This window comes from Pseudophryne corroboree, chromosome 1 (assembly GCF_028390025.1).
Source record: "Pseudophryne corroboree isolate aPseCor3 chromosome 1, aPseCor3.hap2, whole genome shotgun sequence".
In the NCBI taxonomy this organism is placed as follows: Eukaryota; Metazoa; Chordata; class Amphibia; order Anura; family Myobatrachidae; genus Pseudophryne; species Pseudophryne corroboree.
The window spans coordinates 430,779,577-430,804,917 of record NC_086444.1 but is presented as its reverse complement, the minus strand read 5'-3'; the positions used below and the strand labels follow the sequence as shown (position 1 = coordinate 430,804,917).

General features: G+C 44.5%; 1 protein-coding gene across 1 annotated transcript; it reads left to right on the top strand.

Annotated features, from left to right (window-relative positions):
• Positions 1–24,203: 24,203 nt before the first annotated feature.
• Positions 24,204–25,139, top strand: LOC134967473 (olfactory receptor 6B9-like). The gene has a single exon (XM_063944027.1). The coding sequence runs from the start codon at positions 24,204–24,206 to the stop codon at positions 25,137–25,139; it is 936 nt and encodes a 311-aa protein (XP_063800097.1).
• Positions 25,140–25,341: the final 202 nt, after the last annotated feature.

The following is a 25,341-nucleotide window of genomic DNA, read 5'->3' as shown; positions in this document are numbered from 1 at the left end:
TTCTGTCTACTCCCCCTTCATTCTGTGTCTCTCAGCTGGCTCCCCCTTCATTCTGTGCCTCTCTACCTGCCCCCTTACGCTGTGCCTCTCAGCCTGCTCCCCCTTCACTCTGTGTCTCTTTGCCTGCTCTCCATTCACTCTGTGCCTCTCTACCTCTCACCTTTCACTCTGTGCCTCTCAGCATCCCACCTCAGTGTCTTTCAGCCTGTCCCCCTTCACTCTGGGCCTCACATCCTCCCCCCTTTTCTCTGTGCCTTTCAACCTCCCATCCTTTACTCTGTCACTCTCAGTCTGTCCCCTTCACTATTTCCCTCTTAGCCTTCCCCCTTTTATTCTGTGCCTCATCCTTCATTCAGTGCCTCTCAGCCTCCTCCCCTTCACTCTGTGCCTCTCAGCCTCCTCCCCCTTCACTTTGTATCTCTCAGCCTGCTCCCCCTTCACTCTGTGCCTCTCAGCCTGCTTGTACTTCACTCTTTGCCTCTCACCCTCCCACCCTTCACTCTGTGTCTCCTGTGTCTCTCAGCCTCCTCCCCCTTCACTCTGTTATTCTCAGCCTGCCCCTTCACTTAGTGTTTCTCATCCTGATCCCCTTTCACTCTGTGTCTTTCTGTCTGCTCCCCATTAATTCTGTGTCTCTCAGCTGACTCCCCCTTTATTCTGTGCCTCTCTACCTGCCCCTTACTGTGTGCCTCTCAGCCTGCTACCCCTTCACTCTGTGTCTCTTTGCCTGCTCCCCATTCACTTTATGCCTCTCAACCTCTCACCTTTCACTCTGTGCCTCTCAGCATCCCACCTCTGTGTCTTTCAGCCTGCCCCCCTTCACTCTGGGCATCACATCCTCCCCCCTTTTCTCTGTGCCTTTCAGCCTCCCACCCTTCACTCTGTCACTCTCAGTCTGTCCCCTTCACTCTTTCCCTCTCAGCCTTCCCCCATTTATTCTGTGCCTCATCCCTTCATTCTGTGCCTCTCAGCCTCCTCCCCCTTCACTCTGTGCCTCTCAGCCTCCTCCCCCTTCACTTTGTATCTCTCAGCCTGTTCCCCCTTCACTCTGTGCCTCTCAGCCTGCTTGTACTTCACTCTTTGCCACTCACCCTCCCACCCTTCACTCTGTGTCTCCTGTGTCTCTCAGCCTCCTCCCGCTTCACTCTGTTATTCTAAGCCAGCTCCCCCTTCACTCTGTGCATCTCTACCTGCCCCCCCTTACTCTGTGTCTCTCAGCCGGCTCCCCCTTCACTCTGTGCCTCTCTACCTGCCCCCCTTACTCTGTGTCTCTCAGCCTGCTCCCCCTTCACTCTGTGCCTCTCACCCTCCCACCCTTCACTCTGTGTCTCCTGTGTCTCTCAGCCTCCTCCCGCTTCACTCTGTTATTCTAAGCCAGCTCCCCCTTCACTCTGTGCCTCTCTACCTGCCCCCCCTTACTCTGTGTCTCTCAGCCGGCTCCCCCTTCACTCTGTGCCTCTCTACCTGCCCCCCTTACTCTGTGTCTCTCAGCCTACTCCCCCTTCACTCTGTGCCTCTCTGCCTGCCCTCCCACCTCACTCTGTGTCTCTCGGTCTGCTCCCTCTTAACTCTGTGCCAATCAGCCTGCTCCCCCTGCACTCTGTGCCTCTCAGCCTGTTGCCCCTTCACTCCGTGTCTCTCAGCATTTCCCCCCTCTATATCTCTCCTTTTCACCCTGCGGTCACTGGTAGCTGCCCTCACCTGTATGACAGTGAGCCAGTGGACAATGAGGCCAGACAAGAACTGCTTCTTCACGGCACTGGCAGGAGGCAGACAGAGCAGGGAGCGTGGCCATGATGTAGTGCCAGTGTCTCGCTCCCACTTCCGCTCCCGGCAGCCCTGCAAGGTGAGAGGCGGCCGTGGGTCAAAGTGTGCGGTGTGTCAGGAGTGGCGGGAGCTGCATCAGTGTGAAGAGAGATACAGGTTGGCCACCACTGGCATATATGATGAAAGTGCCTATTATATGAAATGATTGGATGTTAGCAAACATCCTAGAATTGTGGACAAATTTGTTCAGTACTGGAAATGTGATTACTGCATATCTTTTCAAAATGAAGTTAGGGTTATTATCCAAATGTGGCTTCAGATTGCAGCCTCCCTTGGTCTGCTGCCATTGCAGAAAAACAAAACAAAATATTAGTGCTGTCCAGCTCTATTGATGTCTGCATTCCACTTTTTTGTGTGGCTCATTCATTTAACAGTTTCCTCATGTAGTGCTTAACACCATTTAAATGAATGGGGCATTGAATGAATGGGTCATGAAAGAATTGGGAAAAACACAGCACAACATTTGTGCTTTTGTTTTTCTTTCCTTTTGAACAACCTAGCCAGAATTTAGAAAAGTTTCAGCTTGATGGGCCTGACCTCTTTAAACCTTATTAGCATTGTGATTTCATTTTTAACATTGCAAGAGAGAACAAACAATAAAATGAATTGATACTGATATATTTGCCATTCTTCATACTGTAGGTGCCAAAACAAAACATTTCTATTATTGCAATACAGTATATTTGTATTTGATCTTCAATATAGGTTTGCATTTTGTACTTTCAAAACTTTTTCTTTTGTGTTCTTTGTCCCCTGCCTAGATTTTATCCCACAGGAGTATAAACAAAATTAACTAGTAGCCTAAATTGCAGTCAAATCCCACTTGTCTGAATTTGCCCTTGATAATAAATTGGAATAAATATGAGTGTTGTGGTTGATAGGAGTGTTTTATGGTTTGCTTCTTGAAGTCTTTGCATGGAAATGAAATTATGTTCTTGCTAAAAGTGAACATCCCTATGCTGCACTCATGTACCGAGGTCTTTAATGGCTGTTTATTAAAAATATTAATATTATTTTGAAGGTACCACAGAAGATAAGGTAACTCATATGATTTACTTTTTTTTTTTATCAGAACATAGACCAAACAGAAATTCAAAATAATTGAATTATCAGTTCTCACAATCGTCTGCAGTTCCAGTTAGTGAAACTGTATCTCATATATAACAATGTTTATAATCTCAGTGACAAGCTACACAAAACCACTTGCTCTATGTGCTACAGTATATGTACTCTTTCGCATCTGCTTTTATTGTACTGGATATTGTGCATATCTTCACATTAGAAATTATAAATATATACTACTACTACTACTACTACTACTACTACTACTACTACTACTAATAATATTATCATCATGTATTATTAAATGTCTAAGTATTATAATATTTCTGTATTATCATGTTTGCTAGTCGCTATGTCACGCTGTGGTGTGTTTATGTATAATGTGAGTCAAACATCTTGGGCTGATACGACTGTCCAGCAAGAAGTAACCTTGGAAATTTTTTGCCCAGCATGGATCAGAATACATGTGATTTTTACAATTAGAACTTCATTGTGGAACATAGGGGGTTATTCAGATTTGCAAAAAAGAAAAGGTACTCTCACTTTTGCGCTCAATGTCCCAGAAGTCCAAATTTGTCCCAGTGGACAGATGTCATCCAATCAATATGAAAAATAAAAATAAAAACACAACATAGTGTAATCCTGCAATGAAGATGGATCTTTCACCGCTGTGTAACACGTAAAATGGAGGTGTTGGTATAGTCCCAGATAGAAAGTTCATGCATCCACCTCCTTTTCAAAGGCACCAAGTGTGGTATACAGGAATTATTATCAGAGTAGAATATATAGTAGAGTATAATATATCCCCATTAGCAATTAATATCCGGGTCCATTGCTGTTAGCTGAATACCATCTTGCCTTTTCCACATATGGTATGACTGTTTTGCTTTCCACTTTTATTCTACTCTGATAATAAAAGGAGTGTTTTTTCCTAATTGCATTATATCTCTGACTTTTGATTTGGTACGAGGAATAACGGGGTTCATCCGTTTGTGTGAGGAGAGTCTTGAAGATCACAAAAGAAACCTTTATGTGCCTTCAATACGCCTTACAGAAGTAAGCTTACATGTAAAAGTTCATCACCTTAATTCCTGTATACCACACTTGGTGCCTTTGAAAAGGAGGTGGATGCATGAACTTTCTATCTGGGACTATACCAACACCTCCATTTTACGTGTTACACAGCGGTGAAAGATCCATCTTCATTGCAGGATTACACTATGTTGTGTTTTTTTTTTTTCTTTTTAAACATTAAATTTTTATTGAAGGGTTTACACACAGAAATGGGGAGCAGAAAAAAGAAGGGGTAAGGGAAACACAGGGGAAGTCCAGAATGGTTACCATATACAGAATATAAACAGTGCATAGTTGGATGAATATACAATTGGCTACTTTAAGCTTTCAAATACGTGAGATGGAGAAAGCATTGAGAAAAGAGATGGAAGAAGAGAGAAAAAAAAGAACAATAAGGATTAAAGTGCATTACACATAGAGAATACCTGATAGCACAACATTCTTGTAGAGGTCAATCTAGGATGGGTAAAGCACAGACACATCAATTGGAGAGCTATAAACAGTTAGCCTACCCTCTCTACTCCTATAGTCGGACCATCCTAACCATTTCATGTGAATAGAGTTAGCCGAGGAAGAGTATTTAGCCTCCGCTGTTTCGAAAATGAAATGTTTGTGAATTTTATTTTGAATAAACTCTAAGGTAGGAATATTCTCAGACTTCCACAATTGTGCTATAGCAGCTTTAGTGGCTATCAAGATATGTCCCAAGACGTAGCGATCACCTACGGAGAGGCGATCAACGCATAAATGGAATAGCGCTAGAGCTGGGTCCATGGGGATGTTGAGCCCTAACACTATACTAGCCATATGCAAAACCTCTCTCCAAAGAGGCTGTACATTTGGGCACGCCCAGAAGACATGAAAGATATCCCCCGTAGAGCCGCATTTCCTCCAACATGATTTAGATTGTGAAGGCCAGATCCTGTGTTGTTTTGCAGGGGTAAAGTAGGCCCTCTGTATAAGCTTGTAGAACATTTCAGAGTGGTTTACACATTTGGAGACTTTAAAACAGGATCTAAATATACTGTCCCAATCTGCATCAACAAAGGACCTGTTCAAATCTCTTTCCCATAAAGTCTGAGCTTTTAGTTTTGTCTGTGGGCCATTAGTTAATTGAAATTGGTACCACCACGTAATCCCATATTTATGCGAGGACGATTTCAATCGGCTTATAATATAAGCCGGAAGAGAAGGTTTGTGGAGATGTGGGGGAGTAAATGAGTGTAACCAACTTCTCACCTGCAGGTATTTGAAGAAATCTTGAGTCCGAATCCCAAATCTCTCTTGCAATTGAGAGAAGGACATCAAGACGTCGCCTACAAATAAATCGCCCACAGTAAAGAGCCCCTTTCGAATCCACTCCTCTAGGGAGACGTTAGGAATCGATGACATAAGAGCAGATAACAACAGGCAGTGGGCAGGTAAATTAATCTCTTCCGAAGAGAGCACTAGTTTATGCCATGAATCTAGGGTCGTTTTAATAGACTTGCAGGATCCGGCCCTACCCCGAGCAGCAGACAGTGGTAACCAAAACAGATCAGGGAGAGAAACAGCGTCTAAGCATGAAGCTTCCAGGATAACCCAAGGTTTCGGGCTCGAGGTGTCGAATCAGTCTCTAGACTGACTCATCAGACATGCAGCATGGTATTTTTCTATATCTGGGAAAGCTACCCCACCAGACAGTTTGGGCAGAATGAGAGTTTTTTTTGCAATTTTTGGTCTAGAGCCTCCCCACACATATCTGGTCAGGACCTGATTAAATTTATTATAGAAGAGTCTGGGAAGGGGCCTTGGTATAGCGCGAAACAGGTACATTAATTTCGGCAACATGACCATCTTGGCAGCAGCAATCCTGCCCAACCAAGTCACCTCCTGTAGCATCCACTCCCCAGTCAGCTCCGCAAATGCTTTTAATAACGGGGCATAATTACACTCAATCAAATTATCTTCTCTGGTTAAATTAATTCCTAGATATCTCAAAGAGTAGGACTTCCAGGCATATTTGTACGAGTCTTTCAACCTAGAGACCACAGTCAGGGTTATATTGAGTGGGAGGGCTTCAGTCTTATTTGTATTTAATTTATAAAAGGAAACATCCGAGTAAGTTTGTAGGACGTCATGAAGAACCGGCAAGGAAGCCTCGGGGTCAGAAAGACATAGCAAAATATCGTCCGCAAACAAGCTAATTTTGTGGGAAATGCCCCCTATAACCGGGCCTCTAATCGAGTCCCGGGATCTTATGCAGGCAGCCAAGGGTTCTATCGCCAATGCAAAAATAAGAGGAGATAGCGGACAGCCCTGTCGCGTGCCATTAGAAATATTGAAGGGTGAAGAAAGGCATCCGTTAACAAAGACCCGCGCACTGGGTGTGGAGTAGAGAGCCAGGATAGAGTCTAAGATCCTTCCAGAAAAGCCAAATTTGTCCAGAGTTAATCTCATAAAATCCCAGTTCAACCTATCGAACGCCATTTCGGCGTCCAGAGACAAAACTAGGAGGGGTTCTCCTCTACAGGCAGAGTGCTCAATGACATTAATCACCCTACGCGTATTATCCGGGGCCTGTCTGTTTAAAACGAAGCCCACTTGATCGGGGTTGATAAGGGAAGGGAGAACGGGACTGATATAGAGATGAGCGGGTTCGGTTCCTCGGAATCCGAACCCCCCCGAACTTCAGCCTTTTTACACGGGTCCGAGGCAGACTCGGATCTTCCCGCCTTGCTCGGCTAACCTGAGCGCGCCCGAACGTCATCATCCCGCTGTCGGATTCTCGCGAGGCTCGTATTCTATCGCGAGACTCGGATTCTATATAAGGAGCCGCGCGTCGCCGCCATTTTCACACGTGCATTGAGATTGATAGGGAGAGGACGTGGCTGGCATCCTCTCCGTTTAGATAGAGAGTGAGACACTTGATTTACTAGTAATTTAATTTAAGTAATTTTGGGGAGCATTAGGAGTACTCAGAGAGTGCAGAGTTTTGCTGATAGTTATACTAGTGACCACCAGTTTTATTTATTATTTAAAATCCGTTCTCTGCCTGAAAAACAACGATACACAGTCACATACCATATCTGTGCTCAGCCTCAGTGTGCTGCATGATAATATCATCTATGTATATCTGACTGTGCTGAGTGCTCACTGCTCACACAGCTTAATTGTGGGGGAGACTGGGGAGCAGTTATAGCAGGAGTACATAACAGTGCACACTTTTGCTGCCAGTGTGACTGACCAGTGACCACCAGTATATTGTCTGCCTGAAAAAGTTAAACACTCGTGTGGTGTTTTTTTTATTTATTCTATAAACGCATTCTGCTGACAGACAGTGTCCAGCAGGTCCGTCATTCATTATATTATAATATATACCTGCAGTAGTGATATATATATATTTTTTATATCATTATCATCCAGTCTATACTAGCAGACGCAGTACGGTAGTCCACGGCTGTAGCTACCTCTGTGTCGGCAGTGCTCGTCCATAATTGTATACCTACCTGTGGTGGTTTTTTTTTTCCTATCTTCTTCATACTAGTAGTTTAGGAGTCTGCTGCTGACAGTGTCCAGCAGGTCCGTCATTATATAATAAATACCTGTCCTGCAGTAGTGATATATATATATTTTTTATATCATTATCATCCAGTCTATACTAGCAGACGCAGTACGGTAGTCCACGGCTGTAGCTACCTCTGTGTCGGCAGTGCTCGTCCATAATTGTATACCTACCTGTGGTGGGTTTTTTTTTCTATCTTCTTCATACTAGTAGTTTAGGAGTCTGCTGCTGACAGTGTCCAGCAGGTCCGTCATTATATAATATATACCTGTCCTGCAGTAGTGATATATATATATTTTTTATATCATTATCATCCAGTCTATACTAGCAGACGCAGTACGGTAGTCCACGGCTGTGGCTACCTCTGTGTCGGCAGTCACTCGTCATCCATAAGTATACTAGTATCCATCCATCTCCATTGTTTACCTGAGGTGCCTTTTAGTTGTGCCTATTAAAATATGGAGAACAAAAATGTTGAGGTTCCAAAAATAGGGAAAGATCAAGATCGACTTCCACCTCGTGCTGAAGCTGCTGCCACTAGTCATGGCCGAGACGATGAAATGCCATCAACGTCGTCTGGCAAGGCCGATGCCCAATGTCATAGTACAGAGCATGTAAAATCCAAAACACCAAATATCAGTAAAAAAAGGACTCAAAAATCTAAAATAAAATTGTCAGAGGAGAAGCGTAAACTTGCCAATATGCCATTTACCACACGGAGTGGCAAGGAACGGCTGAGGCCCTGGCCTATGTTCATGGCTAGTGGTTCAGCTTCACATGAGGATGGAAGCACTCAGCCTCTCGCTAGAAAAATGAAAAGACTTAAGCTGGCAAAAGCACAGCAAAGAACTGTGCGTTCTTCGAAATCACAAATCCACAAGGAGAGTCCAATTGTGTCGGTTGCGATGCCTGACCTTCCCAACACTGGACGTGAAGAGCATGCGCCTTCCACCATTTGCACGCCCCCTGCAAGTGCTGGAAGGAGCACCCGCAGTCCAGTTCCTGATAGTCAGATTGAAGATGTCAGTGTTGAAGTACACCAGGATGAGGAGGATATGGGTGTTGCTGGCGCTGGGGAGGAAATTGACCAGGAGGATTCTGATGGTGAGGTGGTTTGTTTAAGTCAGGCACCCGGGGAGACACCTGTTGTCCGTGGGAGGAATATGGCCATTGACATGCCTGGTGAAAATACCAAAAAAATCAGCTCTTCGGTGTGGAAGTATTTCAACAGAAATGCGGAAAACATTTGTCAAGCCGTGTGTTGCCTTTGTCAAGCTGTAATAAGTAGGGGTAAGGACGTTAACCACCTCGGAACATCCTCCCTTATACGTCACCTGCAGCGCATTCATCATAAGTCAGTGACAAGTTCAAAAACTTTGGGCGACAGCGGAAGCAGTCCACTGACCAGTAAATCCCTTCCTCTTGTAACCAAGCTCACGCAAACCACCCCACCAACTCCCTCAGTGTCAATTTCCTCCTTCCCCAGGAATGCCAATAGTCCTGCAGGCCATGTCACTGGCAATTCTGACGAGTCCTCTCCTGCCTGGGATTCCTCCGATGCATCCTTGCGTGTAACGCCTACTGCTGCTGGCGCTGCTGTTGTTTCTGCTGGGAGTCGATGGTCATCCCAGAGGGGAAGTCGTAAGACCACTTTTACTACTTCCACCAAGCAATTGACTGTCCAACAGTCCTTTGCGAGGAAGATGAAATATCACAGCAGTCATCCTGCTGCAAAGCGGATAACTGAGGCCTTGGCATCCTGGGCGGTGAGAAACGTGGTTCCGGTATCCATCATTACTGCAGAGCCAACTATAGACTTGTTTGAGGTACTGTGTCCCCGTGCAAGAGATGCTGTCGGTGGCCAGAAGAATTGCGGGACACTTTCGGCGTACAGGCACCACGTACAGAAGACTGCCATCATCTGAAGCAAGAAGTGCTAACGAGGTGGAATTCAACCCTCTATATGCTTCAGAGGTTGGAGGAGCAGCAAAAGGCCATTCAAGCCTATACAACTGAGCACGATATAGGAGGTGGAATGCACCTGTCTCAAGCGCAGTGGAGAATGATTTCAACGTTGTGCAAGGTTCTGCAACCTTTTGAACTTGCCACACGTGAAGTCAGTTCAGACACTGCCAGCCTGAGTCAGGTCATTCCCCTCATCAGGCTTTTGCAGAAGAAGCTGGAGACATTGAAGGAGGAGCTAACACAGAGCGATTCCGCTAGGCATGTGGGACTTGTGGATGGAGTCCTTAATTCGCTTAACAAGGATTCACGGGTGGTCAATCTGTTGAAATCAGAGCACTACATTTTGGCCACCGTGCTCGATCCTAGATTTAAAACCTACCTTGGATCTCTCTTTCCGGCAGACACAAGTCTGCAGGGGTTCAAAGAACTGCTGGTGAGAAAATTGTCAAGTCAAGCGGAACGCGACCTGTCAACATCTCCTCCTTCACATTCTCCCGCAACTGGGGGTGCGAGGAAAAGGCTCAGAATTCCGAGCCCTCCCGCTGGCGGTGATGCAGGGCAGTCTGGAGCGACTGCTGATGCTGACATCTGGTCCGGACTGAAGGACCTGCCAACGATTACGGACATGTCGTCTACTGTCACTGCATATGATTCTCTCCCCATTGAAAGAATGGTGGAGGATTATATGAGTGACCGCATCCAAGTAGGCACGTCAGACAGTCCGTACGTATACTGGCAGGAAAAAGAGGCAATTTGGAGGCCCTTGCACAAACTGGCTTTATTCTACCTAAGTTGCCCTCCCACAAGTGTGTACTCCGAAAGAGTGTTTAGTGCCGCCGCTCACCTTGTCAGCAATCGGCGTACGAGGTTACTTCCAGAAAATGTGGAGAAGATGATGTTCATTAAAATGAATTATAATCAATTCCTCCATGGAGACATTCACCAGCAGCAATTGCCTCCACAAAGTACACAGGGAGCTGTGATGGTGGATTCCAGTGGGGACGAATTGATAATCTGTGAGGAGGGGGATGTACACGGTGATGAATCGGAGGATGATGATGAGGTGGACATCTTGCCTCTGTAGAGCCAGTTTATGCAAGGAGAGATTAATTGCTTCTTTTTTGGTGGGGGTCCAAACCAACCCGTCATTTCAGTCACAGTCGTGTGGCAGACCCTGTCACTGAAATGATGGGTTGGTTAAAGTGTGCATGTCCTGTTTATACAACATAAGGGTGGGTGGGAGGGCCCAAGGACAATTCCATCTTGCACCTCTTTTTTCTTTCATTTTTCTTTGCGTCATGTGCTGTTTGGGGAGTGTTTTTTGGAAGGGCCAGCCTGCGTGACACTGCAGTGCCACTCCTAGATGGGCCAGGTGTTTGTGTCGGCCACTAGGGTCGCTTAGCTTACTCACACAGCTACCTCATTGCGCCTCTTTTTTTCTTTGCGTCATGTGCTGTTTGGGGAGTATTTTTTGGAAGGGCCATCCTGCCTGACACTGCAGTGCCACTCCTAGATGGGCCAGGTGTTTGTGTCGGCCACTTGGGTCGCTGAGCTTAGTCACACAGCTACCTCATTGCGCCTCTTTTTTTCTTTGCGTCATGTGCTGTTTGGGGAGTGTTTTTTTGAAGGGTCATCCTGCGTGACACTGCAGTGACACTCCTAGATGGGCCAGGTGTTTGTGTCGGCCACTAGGGTCGCTGAGCTTACTCACACAGCTACCTCATTGCGCCTCTTTTTTTCTTTGCGTCATGTGCTGTTTAGGGAGTGTTTTTTGGAAGGGCCATCCTGCCTGACACTGCAGTGCCACTCCTAGATGAGCCAGGTGTTTGTGTCGGCCACTAGGGTCGCTGAGCTTAGTCACACAGCTACCTCATTGCGCCTCTTTTTTTCTTTGCGTCATGTGCTGTTTGGGGAGTGTTTTTTGGAAGGGCCATCCTGCGTGACACTGCAGTGCCACTCCTAGATGGGCCAGGTGTTTGTGTCGGCCACTTGGGTCGCTGAGCTTAGTCATCCAGCGACCTCGGTGCAAATTTTAGGACTAAAAATAATATTGTGAGGTGTGAGATGTTCAGAATAGACTGAAAATGAGTGGAAATTATGGTTATTGAGGTTAATAATACTTTGGGATCAAAATGACCCCCAAATTCTATGATTTAAGCTGTTTTTTAGGGTTTTTTTGAAAAAAAAAACACCCGAATCCAAAACACACCCCGAATCCGACAAAAAAAATTCGGTGAGGTTTTGCCAAAACGCGTTCGAACCCAAAACACGGCCGCGGAACCGAACCCAAAACCAAAACACAAAACCCGAAAAATTTCCGGTGCACATCTCTTGACTGATACGGTTAGCAATTAATTTGGCATAGATTTTTAGATCCGTATTTAATAAAGCAGTTGGTCTAAAATTTTGGACTGAGGTAGGGCTTTTACCCGGTTTGGGAATGGTGATGATTTGAGCTTCCAGCATCTCTTTGGGGAAGTGGCCAGCCTCTGAGGCTTCATTAAACACTGTCAAGAGCACCGGAGCCAAGTTCTCCTTAAAGGATTTATAGAAACCAGAGGGGTAACCATCAGGTCCCGGGGCCCTATCTGCTGGAAGGGAGTCAATGGCCTTTTCAACTTCGGCTAAAGTCCAAGGCGCACTGAGTGAGCTACATGACTCTGACGACAGCGAGGGGAGAGGAAAGTTACTCAGAAAATTCTGAACATCTATGCCTGTAGGTTGAAAAGTAGAAGGATCCCCCCTTAGGTTGTATAATTTAGAATAATAGGATGCAAAAACATTTGCAATTTCGTCAGGATCGTAAACTCTCTTACCCCTATCTGTGTGAACAATATGGATTTTTTCTTTCGCCCTCTTACCCCTCAGCTTCCTCGCCAGTAATCTACCAGCTCTGTTGCCATAAACATAAAATTTTTGGTTCAGTCTATGTAGGTTGCGTTGGACCTCCGCTAGATAGAAAACATTTACCGCCTCCCTTGCTTCTTTCAATGACTTAAGGAGGGCTTTATCGTGCGGAAGTGCCTTGTGAGAACTCTCCAGGGAAGCGACCGTGAGCTCAGCTTGTTCTAATTTCTTATGATATGCCCTTTTAAGCTTAGCCGCAGTTTGAATCGCCGTCCCTCGTGTTACTGCTTTGAGGGCGCACCAGAATGTGAAAATAGATGTCTCCCGAGGAGAGTTCTCAGAGAGGTATCTATGTTGTGCTTTTATTTTTATTTTTCATATTGATTGGATGACATCTGTCCACTGGGACAAATTTGGACTTCTGGGACATTGAGCGCAAAAGTGAGAGTACCTTTTCTTTTTTGCAAGTTGAGATAGATTGGTGGTCTATTTAGTACTTTTTATTTGCAGCTCTTTATTGCAGCGCCAAGAGAGGAATTATTTTCTACTGCTGTGTGGTTATTCAGATTTGTTAGTAAACAAAAAAAAGCACACTAATGGGCAAAACCATGGCCCTCATTCCGAGTTGTTCGCTCGTTGCCGAGTTTCGCTATATTGCGATTAGTCGCTTACTGCGCATGCCCAAGTTTCGCAGAGCGCATGCGCTTAGTTATTTTACTCAAAAGTTAGTTATTTTACTCACGGCATAACGAGGATTTTTCATCGTTCTGGTGATCGGAGTGTGATTGACAGGAAGTGGGTGTTTCTGGGCGGAAACTGGCCGTTTTATGGGAGTGTGCGATAAAACGCTGGCGTTTCTGGGGAAAACGCGGGAGTGTCTGAAGAAACGGGGGAGTGTCTGGGCGAACGCTGGGTGTGTTTGAGACGTCAAACCAGGAACGAAACTGACTGAACTGATCGCAATGGCTGAGTAAGTCTGGAGCTACTCAGAAACTGCTAAGAATTTTCTATTCGCAAATCTGCTAATCTTTCTTTCGCAATTCTGCTATGCTAAGATACACTCCCAGAGGGCGGCGGCTTAGCGTGTGCAATGCTGCTAAAAGCAGCTAGCGAGCGAACAACTCGGAATGAGGGCCCATGTGCACTGCAGGTTGGGCACATATAACATGTGCAGAGAGATTTAGATTTAGGGGGGTTATATTGTTTCTGTGCATGGTAAATACTGGCTGTTTTATTTTTACACTGCAATTTAGATTTCAGTTTTAACACACCCCACCCAATTCTAACTCTCTCTGCACATGTTACATCTGCCCCATCTGCAGTGCAACATGGGTTTGCCCATTAGTGTGCTTTTTTTGGTGTGCTAACAAACCTGAATAAGGTCCATATACTGCAAAAAGGTGTGCTTTGTCGAAATGCTTCAAATTGGTAGAAATTGATTCTTAATCTGGTTTAATATTTGAAAATTAGAGCTAGTAAATGAAAGCAGCAAGAACTGACCATGTTTAAGACAATTCAATTTTTCTTAGCTTAGTTATTTTATATTATTATTAAATTTTTTTCATGCTACTGTAATTGTGAGGATACTGGGTTCCAAATCACTCAGTCATGGTGGTAGATGAAAAACCAACAGTGGTTTATTGAACAGAATGGGTTATAAACAGCTCAGCACACTTCTGTGATCCAATTCTACACGACAATTCCCTCCTGGAACTCCTGACAGAACATTACTTCTTAGCCAGTCTCCTGCCACTCTCTGACCTTCTCTCCCAGATCCCTCTCAACTCCTCTGTTTGCTATTATCAAAACCTTTGTCTTTCCTACCATAAGGCGACACCCCCAGAACAGTTTCAGAGCAAACCTACTGTCACATGTCCAGGCATGTCCCCTAGGCCACAATAGATGTAAGCTAAATTAACCTTACTTAATCTGATTGTGTGGCCTGGAATCCATTGTGTGGAGAAGAATGAGGGTGTTGTATGGCCTGACATCTGATACTGGCTGTATCTACCCAACAGCAAACACACAGGTTATCTGAGCAGTCACATGGGGGAAACATTATTTTACAAGCTATAACACAATAACCAATACATTCATATATATACATCGAAAACATAAATGTACCCTTGTAACAATAACGTCATACAATATAATACAATATTGCCTAGTATATAGCCAAATACAGATCAACAATTAGTGTAGTCCATGGGTAGGAGCAGGGCTAGGAAAGTAACCACGAGTCTTTTACCACTGTGCGACATGACGCGCCGGCTGTGTCATCACGTGTCGTCACAGTAATAATGAATTTGAACTCAGGCTTCAAACTTTTAACAAAATGAACAGTAGAAATGACAAACATACTATAGAGAACACTCTTGGACATGCAGACAATACAGCCATTTTAGGTCATTGCAATATTTGTTTTAACTACTGAGAATTAGTGATGTACACCGGACATTTTTCGGGTTTTGTAGTTTGGTTTTGGATTCGGTTCCGCGGCCGTGTTTTGGATTCGGACGCGTTTTGGGAAAACCTCCCTGAAATTTTTTTGTCGGATTCGGGTGTGTTTTGGATTCGGGTGTTTTTTACAAAAAACCTCAAAAACAGATTAAATCATAGAATTTGGGGGTGATTTTGATCCCATAGTATTATTAACCTCAATAACCATAATTTCCACTCATTTTCAGTCTATTCTGAACACCTCACACATCACAATATTATTTTTAATCCTAAAATTTGCACCGAGGTCGCTGGATGACTAAGCTAAGCGACCGAAGTGGCCGACACAAACACCTGGCCCATCTAGGAGTGGCACTGCAGTGTCAGGCAGGATGGCACTTCAAAAAAATAGTCCCCAAACAGCACATGATGCAAAGAAAAATGAAAGAAAAAAGAGGTGCAAGATGGAATTGTCCTCGGGCCCTCCCACCCACCCTTATGTTGTATAAACAGGACATGCACACTTTAACAAACCCAACATTTCAGCCACAGGGTCTGCCACACAACTGTGACTGAAATGACGGGTTGGTTTGGGCCCCCACCAAAAAAGAAGCAATCAATCTCTCCTTGCACAAAATGGCTCTACAGAGGCAAGATGTCCACCTCCTCCTCATCGTCCGATTCTGCACCCCTTTCACTGTGTACATCCCCCTACTCATAGATTATAAATTCGTCCCCACTAGAATCCACCATCTCAGGTCCCTGTGTACTTTCTGGAGGCAATTGCTGGTGAATGTCTCCACGGAGGAATTGATTATAATTCATTTTGATGAACATCATCTTCTCCACATTTTCTGGAAGTAACCTCGTACGCCGATTGCTGACAAGGTGAGCGGCTGCACTAAACACTCTTTCGGAGTACACACTGGAGGGTGGGCAACTTAGGTAAAATAAAGCCAGTTTCTGCAAGGGCCTCCAAATTGCCTCTTTTTCCTGCCAGTATACGTACGGACTGTCTGACGTGCCTACTTGGATGCGGTCACTCATATAATCCTCCACCAGTCTTTCAATGGTGAGAGAATCATATGCAGTGACAGTAGACGACATGTCAGTAATCGTTGGCAGGTCCTTCAGTCCGGACCAGATGTCAGCACTCGCTCCAGACTGCCCTGCATAACCGCCAGCGGGTGGGCTCGGAATTCTTAGCCTTTTCATCGCACCCCCAGTTGCGGGAGAATGTGAAGGAGGAGCTGTTGACGGGTCACGTTCCGCTTGACTTGACAATTTTCTCACCAGCAGGTCTTTGAACCTATGCAGACTTGTGTCTGCCGGAAAGAGAGATACAACGTAGGTTTTAAATCTAGGATCGAGCACGGTGGCCAAAATGTAGTGCTCTGATTTCAACAGATTGACCACCCGTGAATCCTGGTTAAGCGAATTAAGGGCTCCATCCACAAGTCCTACATGCCTAGCGGAATCGCTCTGTTTTAGCTCCTCCTTCAATGTCTCCAGCTTCTTCTGCAAAAGCCTGATGAGGGGAATGACCTGACTCAGGCTGGCAGTGTCTGAACTGAGTTCACGTGTGGCAAGTTCAAAGGGTTGCAGAACCTTGCACAACGTTGAAATCATTCTCCACTGCGCTTGAGTCAGGTGCATTCCCCCTCCTTTGCCTATATCGTAGGCAGATCTATAGACTTGAATGGCCTTTTGCTGCTCCTCCATCCTCTGAAGCATATAGAGGGTTGAATTCCACATCGTTACCACCTCTTGCTTCAGATGATGGCAGGGCAGGTTCAGGACTGTTTGCTGGTGCCGAAAGTGGCCCGCAATTCTTCGGGCCACCGACAGCATCTCTTGCACGCCCCTGTCGTTTTTTTAAATAATTCTGCACCACCAAATTCAATGTATGTGCAAATCATGGGACATGCTTGAATGTGCCCAGATGTAATGTACGCACAATATTGCTGGCATTGTCCGATGTCACAAATCCCCAGGAGAGTCCATTTGGGGTAAGCCATTCTGCGATGATGTTCCTCAGTTTCCGTAAGAGGTTGTCAGCTGTGTGCCTCTTCTGGAAAGCGGTGATACAAAGCATAGCCTGCCTAGGAGCGAGTTGGCGTTTGCGAGATGCTGCTACTGGTGTCGCCGCTGCTGTTCTTGCTGCGGGAGGCAATGCATCTACCCAGTGGGATGTCACAGTCATATAGTCCTGAGTCTGCCCTGCTCCACTTGTCCACATGTCCGTGGTTAAGTGGACATTGGGTACAACTGCATTTTTTAGGACACTGGTGACTTTTTCTGAGGTCTGTGTACATTTTCGGTATTGCCTGCCTAGAGAAATGGAACCTAGATGGTATTTGGTACCGGGGACACAGTATCTCAATCAAGTCTGTAGTTGCCTGTTAATTAACGGTGGATACCGGAAACACGTTTCTCACTGCCCAGGCTGCCAAGGCCTGAGTTATCCGCTTTGCAGCAGGATGACTGCTGTGATATTTCATCTTCCTCGCAAAGGACTGTTGGACAGTCAATTGCTTACTGGAAGTAGTACAAGTGGTCTTCAGACTTCCCCTCTGGGATGACGATCGACTCCCAGCAGCAACAACAGCAGCGCCAGCAGCAGTAGGCGTTACACTCAAGGATGCATCAGAGGAATCCCAGGCAGGAGAGGACTTGTCAGACTTAACAGTGACATGGCCTGCAGGACTATTGGCTTTCCTGTGTAAGGAGGAAATTGACACTGAGGGAGTTGGTGGTGTGGTTTGCAGGAGCTTGGTTACAAGAGGAAGGCATTTAGTGGTCAGTGGACTGCTTCCTCTGTCATCCAAAGTTTTTGAACTTGTCACTGACTTATGATGAATGCGCTGCAGGTGACGTATAAGGGAGGATGTTCCGAGGTGGTTAACGTCCTTACCCCTACTTATTACAGCTTGACAAAGGCAACACATGGCTTGACACCTGTTGTCCGCATTTGTGTTAAAATAATTCCACACCGAAGAGGTGATTTTTTTGTAATTTGACCAGGCATGGCAATGGCCATATTCATCCCACGGACAACAGGTGTCTCCCCGGGTGCCTGACTTAAACAAACCACCTCACCATCAGAATCCTCCTTGTCAATTTCCTCCTCAGCGCCAGCAACACCCATATCCTCATCCTGGTGTACTTCAACAGTGACATCTTCAATTTGACTATCAGGAACTGGACTGCGGGTGCTCCTTCCAGCACTTGCAGGGGGAGTGCAAATGGTGGAAGGCGCCACCTCTTCCCGTCCAGTGTTGGGAAGGTCAAGCATCGCAGCCGACACAATTGGACTCTCCTTGGGGATTTGTGATTTAGAAGAACGCACAGTTCTTTGCTGTGCTTTTGCCAGCTTAAGTCTTTTCATTTTTCTAGCGAGAGGATGAGTGCTTCCATCCTCATGTGAAGCTGAACCACTAGCCATGAACATAGGCCAGGGCCTCAGCCGTTCCTTGCCACTCCGTGTCGTAAATGGCATATTGGCAAGTTTACGCTTCTCCTCAGACGCTTTTATTTTTGATTTTTGGGTCATTTTACTGAACTTTTGTGTTTTGGATTTTACATGCTCTCTACTATGACATTGGGCATCGGCCTTGGCAGACGACGTTGATGGCATTTCATCGTTTTGGCCATGACTAGTGGCAGCAGCTTCAGCACGAGGTGGAAGTGGATCTTGATCTTTCCCTATTTTACCCTCCACATTTTTGTTCTCCATTTTTTAATGTGTGGAATTATATGCCAGTATCAATAGCAATGGCCTACTACTATATATACTGCGCACAACTGAAATGCACAACAGGTATGGATGGATAGTATACTTGACGACACAGAGGTAGGTAGAGCAGTGGCCTACTGTACCGTACTGCTATATATTATATACTGGTGGTCAGCAAACTGTGCAAAACTGAAATGCACCACAGGTATGGATGGATAGTATACTTGACGACACAGAGGTAGGTAGAGCAGTGGCCTACTGTACCGTACTGCTATATATTATATACTGGTGGTCAGCAAACTGTGCAAAACTGAAATGCACCACAGGTATGGATGGATAGTATACTTGACGACACAGAGGTAGGTAGAGCAGTTGCCTACTGTACCATACTGCTATAAATTATATACTGGTGGTCAGCAAACTGTGCAAAACTTAAATGCACCACAGGTATGGATGGATAGTATACTTGACGACACAGAGGTAGGTAGAGCAGTGGCCTACTGTACCGTACTGCTATATATTATATACTGGTGGTCAGCAAACTGTGCAAAACTGAAATGCACCACAGGTATGGATGGATAGTATACTTGACGACACAGAGGTAGGTAGAGCAGTGGCCTTCTGTACCGTACTCCTATATATTATATACTGGTGGTCAGCAAAATTATGCACTGTACTCCTACTATATACTACAATGCAGCACAGATATGGAGCGTTTTTCAGGCAGAGAATGCATAATACTGGTGGTCACTGGTCAGCAAAACTCTGCACTGTACTCCTCCTATATAATACTGCTGGTCCCCAGTCCCCACAATAAAGCAGTGTGAGCACAGATATATGCAGCACACTGAGCACAGATATGGAGCGTTTTTCAGGCAGACAACGTATACTGGTGGTCACTGGTCAGCAAATCTCTGCACTGTACTCCTCCTATATAATACTGCTGGTCCCCAGTCCCCACAATAAAGCAGTGTGAGCACAGATATATGCAGCACACTGAGCACAGATATGGAGCGTTTTTCAGGCAGACAACGTATACTGATGGTCACTGGTCAGCAAAACTCTGCACTGTACTCCTCCTATATAATACTGCTGGTCCCCAGTCCCCACAATAAAGCAGTGTGAGCACAGATATATGCAGCACACTGAGCACAGATATGGAGCGTTTTTCAGGCAGACAACGTATAATACTGGTGGTCACTGGTCAGCAAAACTCTGCACTGTACTCCTCCTATAATACTGCTGGTCTCCAGAATAAAGATATGCAGCCCCCTGAAACAAAGTGAGAGGACGCCAGCCACGTCCTCTCACTATCATTTCCAATGCACGAGTGAAAAATGGCGGCGACGCGCGGCTCCTTATATAGAATCCGATTCTCGCGAGAATCCGACAGCGGGATGATGACGTTCAGGCGCGCTCGGGTTAACCGAGCCATACCGGAGAATCCGAGTATGCCTCGGACCCGTGTAAAATGGGTGAAGTTCGGGGGGGTTCGGATTCCGAGGAACCGAACCCGCTCATCTCTACTGATAATGCAAACTTTAAATGTGTGTTTATACCTTGAGCTAAAAATTTATTTTTAATTATTTGATACCATCTCAAGTGTTCTGTATGCAGTGTGTAATTATAATGGTTAAACAAATATTTTAAGTAAATAAACTATGGTTAAGACAATTTTATTTTACATATGATAGTAAAATAATCTAAATAATGAGAATACAGAAATCTATTGGAGGTCTAAAGCATAAAATATATTTTAGGATGTATTATTGTTAAACATAATTTTAGATAACAATCTTAGATGCTTTAAACATTTTAGACTGCAGATTGTTTGTATCAGGGCCGTAACTACGTGTGTGCCAAGGGGGCTTGGCACACAGCGCAGTTGCCCTGGGGGCGCACGGCCAGCGGCATGTAATGAGTCAAATTGACTCATTACATGCCACCTCTGTGACTGCGCCGTGCGCCGCGCTGGAGGAGAGAAGACAGGAGCGCCGGGCAGCGGAGGAGGAGGGAGGGGGAGCAGAGAGCCGCAGCAGCGCTATTTGATTGGTAGTAAGCGCTGCTGCAGCATCCCCCTCTCCTTCTGTATTGGCTGCCTAGCGCTGCTGTGGATGCATCCCAGCATCCACAGCAGCGCCAGGCAGCCAATACAGAAGGAGAGGGGGATGCTGCAGCAGCGCTTACTACCAATCAAATAGCGCTGCTGCGGCTCTCTGCTCCCCCCTCCCTCCTCCTCCTTCTCAACTGACTTCACACTGCACGGAGAGGAAGCTGCATGAGGAGCCTGTCAGCGGGGAGAAGGTAAGTATGTCTCTCTCTCTCTCTCTCTCTCTCTCTCTCCTGCAATGTGTAAAAAGGGGTCCCATCTGCTGCAATGTGTAAAAAGGGGTCCCATCTGCCGCAATGTGTAAAAAGGGGTCCCGTCTGCCGCAATGTGTAAAAAGGGGTCCCGTCTGCCGCAATGTGTAAAAAGGGGTCCCGTCTGCCGCAATGTGTAAAAAGTGGTCCCGGCTGCCGCAATGTGTAAAAAGTGGTCCCGGCTGCCGCAATGTGTAAAAAGTGGTCCCGGCTGCCGCAATGTGTAAAAAGTGGTCCCGGCTGCCGCAATGTGTAAAAAGTGGTCCTGGCTGCCGCAATGTGTAAAAAGGGGGCCTGGCTGCCGCAATGTGTAAAAAGGGGTCCTGGCTGCCGCAATGTGTAAAAAGGGGGACTGGCTGCCGTAATGTGTAAAAAGGGGTCCTGGCTGCCGCAATGTGTAAAAAGGGGTCCTGGCTGCCGCAATGTGTGAAAAGGGGGACTGGCTGCCGTAATGTGTAAAAAGGGGTCCTGGCTGCCGCAATGTGTAAAAAGTGAGACTGGCTGCCGCAATGTGTAAAAAGGGGGACTGGCTGCCGTAATGTGTAAAAAGGGGTCCTGGCTGCCGCAATGTGTAAAAAGGGGGACTGGCTGCCGCAATGTGTAAAAAGGGGGACTGGCTGCCGCAATGTGTAAAAAGGGGGACTGGCTGCCGCAATGTGTAAAAAGGGGGACGCTGTCTATTGTAATGTATAAAAGGGGCTCTACCTGGTGTAGTGGCGCTACTGTGCAGCGTAATTTGAATAATGGAGACTACTGTGCACCGTAGTGTGAATTGCTATTATTTTGTTGCCACGCCCCTTCCCGTGAAGCCACGCCCCTATATATTTTTCGCGCACCTACGGCGCGCACTGCGCCTATCTTGTACGGGGGGGGGGCGCCAATGTCAGTTCTTGCACACAGCGCTAAAATGCCTAGTTACGGCACTGGTTTGTATTATAAAGCTGTCAATGTCACACATTTTTGTTCTTAATTTAAAAACTGCAACTGAAAGAGTACACGACACAGATTAAACATATCATTTATAAAATAGCAATTAGTTGCTACTAACAACTTTACTATAACTGTTATTGTTACTTAAAATAATAAAAATGCAAACACAGTGATGGAATATTTTACAAAAATTTTTAGCAATATTCTTTGTGAATTTTTCTTCTCTGAATATATATTTTTCCACCATTTGGATTACCAGACTTAATTTTCTGGGTACACCTTTATAAATTATTCTTGTTATTGCTCACAAATAACTCCAATGTTTGTAGAATGTGTTTAGTGATCATGTTTACAGTCTGTGAATTCCTATAATGGATCATATTTATCATACCTCGCTTTGTATTTCTGATAGTTATAATTTCTTATCACCGCATATTGAGGAAATCAGAAATGATTTTTCGAGCAATGACCAAAAACTCATGCTAGGACAAAGGATCCTGTGAAGTCTAAAAAGTAAAGTGATCACTAAGCAATCACTTTTGTCTACCAGGGCTAGCTAATGGGAGGCAAGCTATGAAAAGCTAAGATTTTGGGAGTTTGATACATTTGCCATTATATTGTAGTCCCCATAAAAAAAATATGGGATCTACTGTGTTGATAAAAAATAGAGGGACCCAAAACCAAATATTGAACGTATCTGCAGCTGTACTCTCGCAATATATCAAGGGGATATATCATTAAAGCGGAAATCCACCAAAACTTTTTTCTTTAATAGTTAATGAAAATGCCTCTGTGTTATGAGCAGCAGAGGATCATTCATCAGTACCTGAGGGAGAATGGAATCACAGGACCTCATTCAGGTTGGATCACAAATCGCGATTCAACTGCAAAAAATACAGTGACGATGCGAGCGGGCTTCCGACAGGAGCCATCCTTTCAGCGAAGACGCTGAAGTTGCAATGTGATTGCAATTTCAGCACGATCGCTGTGGGCTGCATGCTGGGTGGCCTTGCTTGCGATGGGTGGCCCCAGGATGCAAGCAAGAGGATTGTAAATTCTGCTGTTTAGCAGAATTTATAATAATTACTAAATAGACAACAGACAACAGAAACTAACATACCTTAATATTATGGGTTAGTTGGGATTTTATGGACTAGACTGAAATAGAAGGTTTATCCACCAGAGATTAGTCAGATTAGTCAAACAGTCAGGGTCTAAAATCCAGGACAAGCTTAATATAAAATGCTATTTTAAATTATCATAGTTTTCAATGTTACTACTATTTTATTACTGTATTTGAGTTCAATTTGATTTTCACATTGCAAAAATTTAAAAGTACCATATAATAGCTTGTTAAGTTAATAGAATGTTTAATTGGCTTAAACATTGTCAAAACTGTTATCCTTGCTGTAATTGACCTCTAATTGTGTAATTTCCAACAATTTGAAGCAGTTCTGCAGAACACAACATTTTGTAGAATTTGTTCCACAATAAAATTCTAATAGCACAATTCACAATTATGTGGCATACTTCCCAACATTTGTAATCAATGTCCAAGATAAAAAATTTTTATGAATAATGCCATCAGCTTAAGTTGTGTGCTTCATATTATGCTATGGGTGAAAATCAAGGCAGGTAATCAGCCAGACAAGGGATCAATACCAGTAATAAAATGAGATTATAAAAAACACACAGATACAACAAATGATATTAGACAAGAGTAATGAAGGAATAGCACAAGTATTTGGAATGACTTGTCAACCAAACAACTACTGGATAGTTAATTTTCCTGTCTATAACTGCTGCCTTCTGGACTGCCTTCAGGTTCTTGGATGCTCAAATACTGGGAATTTCAAATCCAAACTACAGCAGAATAAATTGAGAAACAAGGGAAAGTGGTGAAAAAATCAGAACAACACATGCACAATAGGGCTGGAAAAATCAGATTTGCAAGTCACATATTAAAAGAAAAATGGAAGATACAAGTCTACAAACCAGACAAGGAGTGTGATAGGGATGCTCAAATCCAAGGAAGCAAAGCAGGGCTGTCCACCTCCAGCCATAGCCAGTGCTTTAGCAGGCCTTATTACCAACCATAAGCAAACACTGCATAGACTGTTAGGAGCATTATATCACAGAAACTGAAGCCTAGCGATTTACACCTTGCACACCACTAATTAGCATCAGCTGTCCAGAATTTTTATTATTTCCAATTTTTAGAATTGTCTTGATAATGGGTCTTTAGAGAAAATAATTCCACATTTAAATAACTAAAACATACTGTATTACCATTTGCCGTCACTTGAAAACAGAATAGGAAATCTATAAAAATATTAAAAATTCCATGCGCCAAAATTGTAATTTGTACAATCGTAAAGTTTACTATTGTCTTTAAAATGATAGGCGCTCTCTTTCAAGATGGAAGACATTTCCAACATAACCAGAATAATAAATAGCTTTACCCTATTAGGATTTCCAACTTCTCGGCCAATTCAGATTCTGCTCTTCATAATTTTCCTCTTAATTTATCTTTCAACCATTGTGGAAAACCTGCTTATCATTATAATAACCTGGATTAGTCCCAAATTGCACAAACCAATGTACTTCTTTTTGGGGAACCTAGCTTTCATAGAGGCATGGTACGTTACTGTCATCGTGCCCAAGCTTCTTGCCATATTTGTAATGGAAAGCAGAGAAATCTCATACAGTGCTTGTTTGTTACAACTGTATTTCTTCATTGCGTTGGTATGTACAGAGTGCGTCTTGCTGACCGTTATGGCCTTTGACCGTTATGTGGCTATATGCAATCCTTTGCAATATGTCAACATCATGAACTGGGATTTCTGTGTGCTCTTGGCTTTAGGATCCTGGATTTGTGGATTCATTATATCACTGATCAAAGTTTACTACATATCCCGTGTAACTTTTTGTCATTCTGATGTTATAAATCACTTCTACTGTGACATATCTCCCATACTTAATCTTGCCTGTACTGACATGAGGTTGGCTGAACTTGTTGACTTTATACTTGCCTTAATAATTCTTCTTGTCCCTTTGTTGCTTACTTTTATATCTTATGCTTACATTCTGGCTACCATTCTCCGTATTCCGACATCCAGTGGGCGTCGGAAAGCCTTCTCCACTTGCACATCTCATTTGGCTGTGGTTATTATATTCTATGCAGCAACACTATTCATGTATGCCAGGCCAAGCAGGGCTAGGTCTGTTGATTACAATAAACTAGTATCAGTTATCTACACAGTAATAACACCTTTACTCAACCCAATGATTTACTGTCTAAGAAATAAGGAAGTTCAGGAGATCATATGGAAATTATTATATAGTAAAAATTAAGAAATGTAATGCTGGGTACACACCTACAGATATACAGATATATCTGTACACACCTACACACCTACAGATATATCTGCAGATCAATTGATCTGCAGATATATCTAAAGCCGGATCGGGCAGTGTGCTGTGCATACACACTGCCCGTACGCACATACACTGATGTGCCAATATATCTAACGACTGTTGGCTGTGCAGCAGGGCC